The 13663-nt window shown below is 40.9% G+C and overlaps 1 protein-coding gene across 2 annotated transcripts in view; it reads left to right on the forward strand.

Moving 5' to 3' along the window:
* The window catches only part of LOC117486962 (chemokine-like protein TAFA-2), an 88082-nt gene extending 75148 nt beyond the window's left edge, over nt 1-12934 (forward strand). For both annotated transcript variants that reach the window (XM_034135581.1, XM_034135572.1), the window contains 3 exons: nt 4827-4951; nt 6296-6352; nt 12026-12934. In XM_034135581.1, coding sequence (XP_033991472.1) covers nt 4827-4951; nt 6296-6325 — 155 coding nt within the window. In that variant the 3' untranslated portion in view covers nt 6326-6352; nt 12026-12934. The remainder of the gene's footprint in view (nt 1-4826; nt 4952-6295; nt 6353-12025) is intronic.
* The last annotated feature ends 729 nt before the right edge of the window (nt 12935-13663 follow it).

The following is a 13663-nucleotide window of genomic DNA, read 5'->3' on the forward strand; positions in this document are numbered from 1 at the left end:
AGTCAACCATGTTAAGCTGATACACTAAATAGATTTCCGCTCTTATAAACAATAATACAACAAACCCGACAAATAATAACATTTTGAGATGAGCAAGGTCTGTTAGAACTTCGGCTAGGGCGGGGCCATCTTCAGTATTCTGATACAGTACATCACAGCCCTAACCCTAACCCTAACCCTAACCCTAACCCTGTTGGTTCAACCACAAAGTGAGGGGCCACAGGACAGACAAAGAGCGAGGAAGGCCACCAATGTATGGCTATTGCTCCTAGATGTACAAAATAGCTTCAGAGGTTTTAATCCAAGTGGAACAGTCCAATTTGTATAAACTGCCAGCCTAACCACATGACAAACTCCAGTACTGAAAAGTGTCAATGCAGAAGTTCCTATGCTTAAATGATTTATTGTAGCTCCTCTGTCCAATTGTATAGACATCTATGAAGAAACGACCATACTTCTCAGCCTCGTAGAGATGAGTTAATGGTCTTATTTAATTATTTCCAATAATTGCACCACAATGTTTTCTATATTACCTCCCAAAAAAGCTTTCAGAGCCAACAAAATACATATTTTTGAAGAATATATTACTTTACCAAACCCCAAAATATGAACATTATTGCAACTCTAGAGAGCTTTTGAAGGTACAAATGTACACACTTTTTCAGATTTGATAAATGTTTTTCCAATTTACTTTTTTATTCAATTTGGCCACCAACAGTACCGAAACATGCACGTTTTTATGTGCACACCGTGAAATATGAGCGAAGAGAAGAAATGGGGATAGCTGGGAAAATGACATCAGTCTCAAGTATGTGTTTCGGCGGGGGGGGGGGAATTAATGACAGTAATTCTTTAGTACGTTTTTCCAAAGTCAAGCTTGTTCAGTCTTCTCTTTAAGGTTCCTTATATAAGACTGTACAGGACAGTTGTTGGTAGATAGTATGAGCTGCTGCAATAATGTCGTAGTAATAACAGTAGTATTGGGGTGGTCTATCTTTTTTATTCTGTGAAATGGTTAGGGGTCTTAATTTGACGTTTCATCATGTTACAACATTTTATTGATTCTTTGGACAACAAAACAACATTTTCTGATATGACATGTCTGCAATGATTTGTATTCAATGAAATGCAGGGTCTTTAAAACAAGCATATTATCATTTTCCCATTCAACACAGTCAGTTACATTCACATCAACTCGCAAAGAGCAACTCAAATATGATTGGGACAATCTGATTACGTGTGTTTCCATATATTAAAACAATAAATAAGATCTCCAAAGAAAATAACCAACAACTAAAACAAATATACCCCCTGCAGTTCATTATAAATTGCCACATTTGTTTAATATCTGTTTGAATGTTTAGGAAGGTGGTGGACACGTAAATGGGGAATTAGAAAATAAAGGTGTTTCTAATTCTAATGTGTATCTTTAGTTTTTGGTAGCAGCAGTGCTTCCATTTGATTCAGATCAGATCAGATCAGAATACCTTTATTAGTCCCGCGGAGGGGACATGTGCGTCGTTACAGCAGGAAAAAGAGCCACAGACAGCTTAATGTTACATATGTTAAATATGTGACATGCATTAGTACTAAGTTATGATATAATAAAAGATATAATAACAAATAAGAAGTTACATCATTTAAAAAAATACACATCCTGTAACAGTTCTTAGAATTTAGCAGCCAGGTATATATTACACAGTTATTAACGGCATCTATATATATATTGCACATCTAGCACATATTGCACATAGGTGGTTGGTATTTAACAGCAGCAAGTTACACAATTTACAAAATACAAAATACACACCTTGTAACAGTTCTAAGGATTTAGCAGCCAGGTATATATTACAGAGTTATTAACGGCATTTATATATTGCACATATTGCACATAGTTTGTTGGTATTTAGCAGCAAGGGGTGATATGGTCTGTGTTGTGGTGTGTGTGGGGGGGGGGTCAACTAGGGGTTGTGCTGGTTGTATAGTCTGACCGCTGCAGGAAGGAAAGACCTGCGGTATCTCTCCGTGAGACAGCGGGAGTGCAGCAGCCTATCGCTGAAGGAGCTGCACAGTGAGGACAGGGTGTCCTGGAGGGGGTGGGACACATTGTCCTGCAGGGAGGACAGCTTGGCTGCCATACTCCTGTCTCCCACCACCTCCACAGTGTCCAGAGGACTCCCCAGGACAGAGCTGGCCTTCCATTGGTCATTATTATCCTGTCTAATCCAATGCAATTAGACTGGAGTAATGTTGTTATATCAGAATGAGCGCTCCCAGTGAATAGTGTCTGCTGCCGGGCCTCACCATCCTATACTCACCTGTGAACGGTGTGTAGCGCCCGCTGCCTGTTAATGGCCCCCAGAGATTCTGAGCATGCTAATGAGGGAGCCCGGACTCTGCTCAAGTTCCTTCTTCTCTGTAGTCTGAGAAGCCTGATTTCAGGCTAAACTCCGGACCCAATCGTGTTTGACCTATTCCTTGACATTTTAGTATTGACATTTTCTGCAAATTAGCGCTGTGAGCCACTGGCCTCGGTTTAAAGCTCCATGGATGATCTCAGAAGAAAATGTTCAGCACTTAACCTTTTAATTATTCTTTCTTCTACAACCAGGGATTACCTTTAGCTGCGCGCTGTGTGAGACACACTCCTCTTAAAGGAAGACAAATGGACCTCCAGACAGCTGGACTTCAATGGATTGGAATGTGTAACTTAGAAAGGTACTTCAGATACCAATACCTTTTGACCTAAATACATTTAGTTGTTTATGGTGACTTTGGAAAAAGCGATAAAAGTAAAGAAATCTTTAAAAGATGATTGTATGACTAAACTACAGATCTACGTGTTTGTAGTTGAAGTAGTTTACAGGTAGTGGATGGATTTGTGATGTAGTATCTGACAAATAAACACTATGAAGAGCTACACATTTTAAAAGTAGGATATTATTTATTTACAAGTGTGCAAGGAATGGCATATTGAATTAAATATAAATGTAGATTTAACAGTGTGAAGAAAAGAAGAAAAGAAAAGATCCTGAAGATTATAAAATACCAATTTCCTTAGATCTGTGTGGTATTTCCCTGCACTAGTTGGCTTTTTGTTAAGACTGTAAATGTATATTGTAGAGAGAGAAAAATCCATCCAAATCCATAGTTAACTAAATGTGTTTGGTTTGAACAACAATGTAAGTGTAAAAAGGTTCATGTGATATTTATTATTCAGTTTAAATGTAATATGCCACAGTAATTCTGGTCTGTCACTAATAACTGTCCCCTGGCTGCCTGACTCACCCAACGGTCATGTGACCCACCATGGCAGAAACTATGAAGAGATTGTGATTCGATTAACTAATAAAGATGCACATAAATTGAAAAATGTGTGTGGGAGAGAAACTCCCTCTGGAGGGAACACAGGGATGTTATCCTTTGCAGACCATTTACATGCACTAAAACCTATAGAACACACTACAGGAGGGGAACACCCCAAACAGCATAACAGGCAAGAGAACTCTCTATCTTCTGTACTGTTTGTGAGTGCGCTGATGTGATACTAATGCTTGCAAATGATTGCAATTAAGCAATTCTAGCTTTAATATAAGATGCAAACACACTACTGATCGTAAACAAGCAGAGCTCAAGGTTAAAAGCAAACCGTTGTTTCTAACAGCGACAATAAAGAAAATGAAATCAACAGATCTATTTCCTGCTCCCAGATGTTGTCAGTTTGAGCGGCCCTCGTGTTTTTACAGCATCATTAACTGTTAAATGAAACATATCCCATGCACTTAATGTATGTTTGCTTATCAATACTCCCATAAAATGTTATGAGAAACCTTTGTGGCTTTTAAGTAGCTGTTGTTATAAAACCACCACCTGCTTGCAGTTGACCTGATGCTCACTGCTGCTATAACCTCATGTCATAAAGTATCCATTCTGAGCCGATCACTGTGCGAGGCTCAGGTGCTCTGTGTGGATTATGATAGCAGTCCTCTTCATTAGCAGAGAACACTAATGCTGCTAGAGTGGCATGTGCAGTGTAGATAATGACTTCTGTAATATGGCAAATTGAAATGGTGTCTGGTACAATGGAGTAGCAGAAGCCTAATGCACTCGTTATGGAGGCAGCTTCCCCTCAGACGGCTCCAGTTCTTTTTCACCCGGTGAACACGTAGATATGTTTGACAAGGATCTCACTGAAGTGTTCGAATACTCAAAATAGATTTACCAAGTGTTGCCAGTCACAAAGCAAACCTTACATCATTTACCTGACAGCTGTCAGAATGTGACGTGTTGAGAAACAGCTATTTGAGGGTTGCTTTATCTCAGGCTGCTGACGCATGGAGCACGCTTCATTCAGACTCTGGGTTTCAATAAAGTTGCAGCAAAACAGTTAGGGCAAAAAGTCATCTTCATTCAAAAAAATATAGAATAACAATAAAAGCTGTATTCCTGTAGCAAACATCTAGGGGTAGAACTCTATAGTTTGCACCTGCAGTAATCCTGCACCCATCTAACTGCAACCACCTCCGTGATGTCACGCTAGCTTACTCTTTCGTAAAGGTGTCTGGTCTGCATGTTTGTGTAATTTAGAACTATAGGACATGTTTTATCTTATTTATTATTACATAATTAACGTATTATTTGTTACAGCTGTCAGCACTTTTATATAACACTTGTTGATCCAGATGAAACATCATTTTGGTTTGGGTTTACTTGCCCTATGAATAGATTCCCATAAAGTTGACCAGAGTCTTTGAAAGGCAGTGGGCAGGCCACCTGAATAAAGAGGTTCTGAATATGTTCTCTTTGGCGTGTCCCCCCCCCCCCAGCCTCCATAGTGGAGCAGAAGTGGTGGTGTCAGATGCATCCGTGCCTTGACGGGGAGGAATGCAAAGTCCTTCCTGATCTGAAGGGCTGGAGCTGTGCTACAGGGAACAAGATCAAAACCACCAAGGTAAGTTTAATTAACAAACACTTTCATCTAACAATCTGACCTCGACCAATAGGTTGCAGAAAAAAAGTAGATATAGCCACTGTGACTTTTATAGAATACTGTTATAAACTTTCAGTTTGGAGTTGCCATCGTATTTGTATTTTGGCCAGATGGGGCCAGGGACCATTAGCATAGTAAATGCTAAGTCACTAGCTAACGCAGGCTTGGTTTGCAAACTGGGATGTTAATCTAAAAACAAGCTCAAATCAAGATGTACTTACCGTAAAAGTGTAAGAGTATCTTTAGTATACAAATGCTGAAAAACGCCGTACTAGATATGTCATGATCAGTATCGGGGTAATGCTGCCCGTTTCCACGGTGGAATCACCATCTTTCAGAAACATATTGAGCAAGATACAGGTAACGGGGGGGCAGCCTCCATCCAACAGGAACACCTTTGAAGCTACCTGGACCACAGTTCTGTGTTCAGTACTGTCCTGATTGGATTAAGGATTGGTGCTGATCAGGGATAAATGAGGTTTCACTTGATATTGTTATTTTTCATTTGATTTATGGTGCATCTCAGGTGATGTTTAAGAGTTATCCAAAATGATTGTAACTTATGACTTTCAGCAGTGACTTATTTAGTAAAGTAAGGCATTTCTTTCTTTCAAAAGTAACTAGGATGTGTAATGCATTTCTTTTTTTAAGTAACAACCCCACCACTGGTCGTGATAGCGACCTGTACTGAGGTAATATAGAAAGTTGGCGTAGGCTTCTACACCACCTGTTAGCTGCTGGCCTGCCGGACAGGATGGGGGTATTTCTCGTGGCTCCTCTCAGATCTGGAGGCTGCTCACACATCGACTCTTCAAAGTCAACCGGTTGTCGTCTGGCACTGCCTTCACCTAAAAACAGCTAATGTTCGCAGTTGGTGTTGGGACCCCCGGGGGCCTGTAATCAATGGGCTGCCATGTCTCCTTAGCACTTTCAGGCCACTTTGAGCACCCAACCTGGCCAATTACTCACTCCAATTACCTGCTTTTAGCGTTGTAACGTGATGCCGTATCCTTCAGTGTGTTATGACGACCCGTAGACTTCTGCCTCACTCCATGTACTTAATTATTTAAACTGCCGCACCACACCTGCCTGGAGCCGGGAGCCTGGAGCCGGGGGCTATTGATCCAGGGACTGGTCGGGACCTCAACATTGGATACCATATATTTATATATATAAATGTTTTCTTGTTTTTTTTAGTGGCCACGTTTCTGAGAAAGGTCCGTCTAATATCTGTAATTGGAATTTCGGTGAAAGTATGAAAATTAAAAATATTTTCTTTTGTTGTCTTCTTTAACGCCGTGGAAGATTTCCGGAGACAACGAGCAGCTGTGGTAACGTCAGATGCTTCACAGCGGAGTCCAGGTAATAAACCTTTTAAATATATATTTATATCTTCATTTGCTGTGGTCGTATCTTCCAAATGAAAAACTCAGAGAGATTCCCAACTGGGATTATTAATGTCTCATTATTGCTTCATCGTACAAAAAGAATGGATGCATATCAATTACTGTGTAGTGTCAGATTTTCATTAAAACAGACGAGGCACATGGTATTATTAACCCGTGTCCCGGTAGTGTGACTACACCACAGATAGTGAGGAGACAGACAGGTGATCCACTAAGACAACAACAACATGTTCGAAGCCTCAGCTTCACCCTCAGATTCCTCTCACACCTTTGAACTCAGCTGGAGGAACACATTTCTAGAAAACTTTCAGCAGGGGGTCGGGCTTTCTTCTTCACCTCTGCAGAGATTTAGGAAAAACAGCCCAACATAAAGATGGAATCTTTAGCTACACTGAGCTCTGCTGCGTATCATACATTCATTTACACACACAGGAAAAACAGTGAGGGTTCACAGAGTAAACAAAGCTCTCACTGGACAGGACGTAGCAGGGAGAGAGTGGCTGAGGTCGAATTGTCCAATAATCGGCTCCTATCGTCTTTCCCTATCCACTATTCCTTGACCTCTGTGTGAAACGTCACAGGGTTAAGGAATAGTGGATAGGAGAATTCAAAAGGGCTTAGGAAAAGACGACTGGGCTTCAAGAGAATCTGACTGCACTGACACTATCAGACGTATTAATGACGCACCAGAGGATGTTCTTAATGTGCGTCTGCTGGGAGGAAACTACAGTTCTCTGTACAGAGGACTACTGGAAGACATCTAGAGACTTTGCACCGTGCTCTGATGGTGTTGATATGCTTTATGAACGTGGACAACAGAGATATATTCTTCATTAGGTTGGAAAAGAAACTCGGTCAGTGACAGAGCCCAAGAAACACAAGTTACAGCGGCACAGCGACACCAAACATGGAGCAAAGTACGCTGACCTCAGCCATCAAAAGTCAAAGAACCAAAAGGCAGCCGCTTCCTCAACAGAATATCTCCCGCTCTGTCAAAACCAGGTATTGCTATGGCAAATTTTGAGATACACATGGATTTATGTTTAAAGTACTCGCGTTACGGTCATTTCAACGTTAAAAACAATAAACCGGCAAATGAGTTGCTACGTCGCATTATCTAGATCCTCTGTCTCGAGCCTACCGGGCCTTCTAGAGTACCGAGGGAAACTCTGAAAGAATGTGCCTATTGGCTAGAAATCATTATATGATTGGTTGATCAAACTGTTAATCCAAACGTACGCTCTCAGGGCCACGCCATTCTATCAAGGATATAGAATACCTTGTTAAAGGATATTCTACCCAGAGACCCAGAACAAGATCTGATTAGTTGCATTTTATTTCTAACACAAAACCACTGAAATGCGAAGTGCATGGACCGAGAAAGACAAACAAATCAACGTACCACTGTAATATTACAGATTAACAACACAGATACCATTCTCATTTATTCATTTTATTTACATTTTATTTATATAATTAAATCGATGTTTTGTTTGTTTTATCTGAGTGTTCCAGGGTATTCTCTGAATACCCTTAAGGCCCTGACGGTTCACCACTGAATGTATGTAATATAATACATTTGATATATGGATATTTATATAGTGTTAAAGTTTCAACCAGCCCTTGGAGGGCAACCATAACACTAATTTGGCCCACAACTAAATTGAGTTTGACACCCCTGATCTAGAGAGTCTGAACAGCTCTTATCATGGCTGCCACTGATGTTCTTCTGGGTCATTTCACTCCGTTAGTAACCTTCCTAAGCTGAACTCACAACTCCATTCGTCTCTCAGTTTGAAAGGCTAGCCGCTAGCACAACCAGCTCTACTTGTACATGGTAGTGAGAGGTTACCATCTTTTGGACTTTAAAAAAAACGATATCATTAAGACAACAATCTCTGAATCTTTAATAAATTCCTTTCATGCACAAATGAAAGACCCAATGTGATCACTTAAATGGATGGAAATAAAATAATAAGTGAGACATAATTCAATTGTAACGGAAGTGTCGAGGAAGACAAACAAAAAAACGAACCATCAAGAAGAACCACAATCATGATCCTTTACCATTGGCTGTAATATCACAGCAGCCTTTGTTTTTATGCAACAGAACTATGTTGCCTTTACAAAAAATGTGTGGCTGGCATGTTTCAAATAAAGTCTTGTTCCAATGAACACATTCAGTCCACCTTGAAAATGTATGTGTTCATTTTTCTTGGAGAGGCAGCATGTACATTTCTTCAAGATAGATGTATTTGATGATCTCTATCAATGGTAAAGGGAGCCTCAGGTTTGACACATTTCGAGTAATGTCTGACAGCAGATTTGCCATAAGCGTTTTATCTTCATCACTTGTGAGATATTGACTAGGTATGGAAAGTCCAATAAAACAGGATAATGAGTTTCTGATTGCCTCTTCTAAAGTGGTGGGACCTTTTCCAATAAGAGATCAATGTAGACAATGGGACCTAAAAAACTATGAATATTTCTAAAAGACCGAATAATTCTTCCCTCTGGCACGAACGTCAGTGAATCTCTGGCATAAACTTATATTCATCAGTTTCCATTCATTATATATCTTAGACTCTGTGCACTTACTGGCCTCTCAATGGAAAATAGCATGCCTCTTCCTTCAAACATTGAAGTTCAAATGAGAATTCTTCTTTCCATGGTGTCTGAAAGTGTCTATTGAGTATATGAGTATTTCCATCCATTAAGTACTTTCCATTTCCCTCTCTGCCTCCCACTGAGGAGGAAGCACGAGTCCTGATGGGAACACTCACTGCACAGTGCCAGAAACAGGTTGAGTTACAGAAGAAGGTGTTACAAATATTCATAGATGGGGAGAATTGTGACCCCAGGAGGAAACTGGGAGAGGAAAAGGAAAAACAAGAGTCCCCCAGGAAAGATCGCAGGGTTGGTGATCACAACAGGGCGGAACCAGAACATACGGCGGTGATTTACACTATTCATCTGGCACTGCTTTCAGGAGTAGAAGATCTTTGTCACTTTTGCCAAACTTTTAAAAAGTGTTATCCCTTATTGTCACCTGGATCAGTGCAGCGTCACTGTGACTACTCAATGAGTGAAACACTCTTTGCCCTGTGAGTTTCTAACAGATACACACCGTAGTATCAGGTGAGTGTGTCATATTATTATTGAACGACGTCTCCTACTACTATCCTGTGTTCGCCCTGAGGCAAATCCCCGTGCTACCATTCAAATGAACGCAGAGACAACTTCACATTTCCTTCACAAGCAGTCAGTTCAAGTGATGCTGAGAAAGTTAAATCTGCAGCTCAAGCCTTCCTTTCTGTTTTACGGATAACCCAAGCAGTTTCTCAATAACAAATATTGGATATTGCAGCTTTAGACTTGCCATACCATGAAAACCCCAGCTTCCGTTGTTACAACACAAACATACTGCAGAGAAGGACTCTGCGGTGTGCCAATTACACGCTGAAATGCACAAGCACGAGCTGTGCACCTGCTGTGTGAAGTCTGTCAGACAGCCTTACTCCAGGCACTAAATGGAAATACATCTTTTGCCAGTTAAATTAGCACTTGTCAGCCACCAATTAAACAAACGCAACACCCACAGAAGACTTGGTTTTCCTCTCGGTATTTTTAGCATTGTGTCAGTCACTCAAATACTGTTAATGAAGCCCCCCCCATCCCGAAGTGAGACACAGTGTAGATCCATCTCTGAAGACATGTTCTCTTCTGACAGGAAGCGTCTCCGCTCTTTGTCTTTCAGCGAGGAGTTACTCTCAAATGAGTAGCACATTAATCATGGCGACAGCTGAGAATGTAAATGACTGTTAAGGGAAGAATTTATGACAGGCTGTTCAGAGAGCGCTGCGCCATCTTAGATGTATGGAAACTCTTTACCCAGGCTTTAATATGGTTATGCAGGCTATTCTGTCGAGTGATGGCCTGATGGTTTTTGGATTGTTTTGCTTTTCTGCACAATGGGGGGTGATTTATATGACACAGTGCAGAGTGGCGCTGCTGATCCGGCCTGTTCTGTGTCAAACGATCCATTTGTGAATCAATATAACCAGGCTGTCAGAACTGTCTGTTTCCTATCAAAAGTTCAGCTTCCATAATGGAGCCGGACAAGTTCGGGGAAGGCTTCCCTCAGTCCGTCAAACAGAGGTGGCAGCTGACGGACGCTGGGAATCGATCGGACGTTGTTATAAAGGCTGTGATGTTATGTTCCTCGGAGTCTTCTCCTGAATGTGCTTTTGGAGGAGCAGAGGAGCTGCCAGTCACCGCTGGTCTTCATGACAGGCAATTTCATCTCAAGGAGAGTGGAGGTCTTCAGAGTATCTGACAGCCTCAAACTAAGAGAGAAAAACCCTAGTTTGGAGTACAAACCCAACTCACCAGCTTCCTTCATTCTGGATCCTGACTCTAACAGATGGATCGATGTGCTCATCGTGAAGACAATATAAGTCTTTTATTAGATACTGGGGGATTTCCACAACCTGACCTTGGAACATGTCCTTCATCCTGTCAGGAGGACGCTCTGTGTGACCAGGTGGATGGTGTGGAAGAGCTGAAGGCGCTGGTGTTGTCAGTCTTGATTTATTTTTAACCAAACCGCCGGTTAAGATGATGCTTTTCCCATGAACCCATATCTTTCAGAATAACTTCACAAACAAGATATGTTATAGGAAGATTGTCAATGCAAGGCACATTCATTAGTTTACCTTGTTTTGTGTTTGTGTCCGAACTGGACCGATCCTCGTCACGTGAGATCTTTTGGCAATGGCAACGTATGGCTGTGGTTTATGTGTGTTACGACTCAAAGAGATGATTGTTTGTTCAAAAGAACAATGTCTGCTCCTAAAGAAGTTAGAGTAGATGTTGAAATATCTCAGTTATATCCCTGAAAGAGTATGACTTTATTAAAAAAAAGAGCAAACTGAGCACTGAAGGCCTTTCTCACTGGAACATTTTTTTTTGATTGACAGATGTCCATCCAATCACCTGCCAGGTGTTTTTCAAAGGGCCTGAAATGAAAGCTTCTGGGATGATTCTGTGTTAACAAACCATTTGGAGCATCAGGTTATAGTCATGCTCCCAATGGGATAAACCACTCTGATTTGAGTGAGCCCATGGCCTATACCTGTAGAACCGCCCCATGATAAAGTATTACTAAGCCTCAAAGGAAATCTGTGAGCATGAAGTCTGATTCATCCTCCCACCACCAGGGTTTAAAAAGGTTTTATTATTTCCTCCCTGAATTTAATGAAGTTCTCTCACAGTGGAACATATAAAAAAGAATGAAAGAAAGGCTTCAGCGATGAATAATGCATTTGATTTTGCAACAGCTTTACCAACATGTTTGACATGTCAATCAACGTGGGCTGGAGTCACAACTCTTCTTTGTTGGATTTCCTGTTAATAAAGTTATTTTTACCGTAGGTGCTTTTCTTTCACCCTCAGCCATGGCGTCAGCCTCACAGTGGTCCATTGTGTTATAATACGTGTAGACAAGCTGGCATTTATGTACAAGTACCATTCAAACACACTACAAAACAAAGGGTCAAACCGCCCAGAAACTGTTTTAGATGGAGTTTTATTGATGTCTTATTTTTGACACTGTTTCTTTGTTTGACAGGTGAGCCGACAGCTCTGCTCCCAGTCGGACGATCACAAGAGAAGTCATGCAAAGGACCGTTCTGTAAATAGAGACTTCCTCTCCTCTGGACTGCAAATCATCTTTGGAAAACTCTGGATGCTTCTTCTCTATGGACGTCGAGGACTGATCATTCAACACTTCTTTTTGAAGGACTCCAGATGATCAGCCTAATGGACAACAGGATTCATCCTCTGACATTTTACTGCTTTTAGAGGATACAACGGGAACCCTCCCAATATGGTATTTCTAGAGCCCAATGGGGGAGCTGTATCACAAGTTGACCAGGATGAACAGCAGGTCAGTTTGTAGTAAGCATCGCAAATATTCAATACAAAATATCATTATGTTTTATCAGTCAAATAATGGCTTCCTTGTATAACAACGTGTAGTTTCAAAGTTTCACATACAGAGGAAAATATGTGGCATGGCAGCAGATATTCAGGGGGATTGTCAAAGAAAAACACAAACACATTTATCATGGTTTCATACTGTTTTCCATGGCACAGAGGGGGACATCCTGGAATTAAATCTGAAGCTACTACACATTATGAGCACAGCCTAATGGAACCAGTGCTGTAAGAAGGTATAACCTGATCAAACCCAGCAGCTCTTAACAGACAGGAAGTTGGATCCAGTCGTGGTTAACTTCTGTTTGGAAAATGGTTCCGTTGCTGTTTCCCTCGCTCCTGCCAGGTTCGGTTCTGTATCAGCTCTGCAGATGAACGGTTAGCTGACAGCATCTCAAATGAAACACAAAGCATCTGGTCCAGAGTGTGTGATGACCACAAACTGTTTTCCACTAGTTACTCAAGTATGATTTTTCAGTAGGTACCGCTGACACTTCCTCTGTCTGTGTAAGTGATGACATCAGTAATAAAGTATGGTTGTGTAACTAACGCTTGTGTATAAAAACAATGACTATAGTTTGTATCTCGTTGTAATGCAATGCCGGTCTGTCGGCCTGTCCTTCACTTCGGACCAACAACTTTTGGATTTATTGTCAGAAAATGGAGCACTGTTGATTCAAATATGATAACATCTAATACATTTGGAGACATTTGCCTGTAGTGTCACCTTAAGGTACACATTTGTGGTCCAGAGTAAAATATCCCCTTGGCGTCTGATAAGGGCGCACAGGGCACCCTTTAGGATCTGTATGACATACATCAAGTTTTAATTATCGACAATGGAAACCAATCCACGCCAATATTCGACCATACAGCAAGAACAAGTGCTCTGGAAATCGGGACATGTGCTATGTAAGTAAGTAAGTGGGAAAAGTGTGTGTATGTAATAAGTGGGAGGGATAGATACATGCAACAATGGGACTTTCACCAAGGAGGCTAGTGTGTACGTCCAGTGTGAAGCTAAAACTCATAAAAGAATCATTTAAAGTTAGGTGAGGGTGACGCGTAATACGGAAACATACTGTATTTGTTTTGACCCAAACCATGATATTTGATTAGTTGATTAGTTAGTAATCTAAATCAACAAGTAGAGAGAAAAAATGAAAGTAAATAGAGATTTTTTGCTGATTGTGTCTCTTGCGTTTGATCAACTGATCCCATCCAACATCTGTCAAATGTAAATGTACATTTACTTCATTTTTATAGAGCT

Source organism: Trematomus bernacchii, unplaced genomic scaffold (assembly GCF_902827165.1).
Source record: "Trematomus bernacchii unplaced genomic scaffold, fTreBer1.1, whole genome shotgun sequence".
Taxonomy (NCBI): domain Eukaryota; kingdom Metazoa; phylum Chordata; class Actinopteri; order Perciformes; family Nototheniidae; genus Trematomus; species Trematomus bernacchii.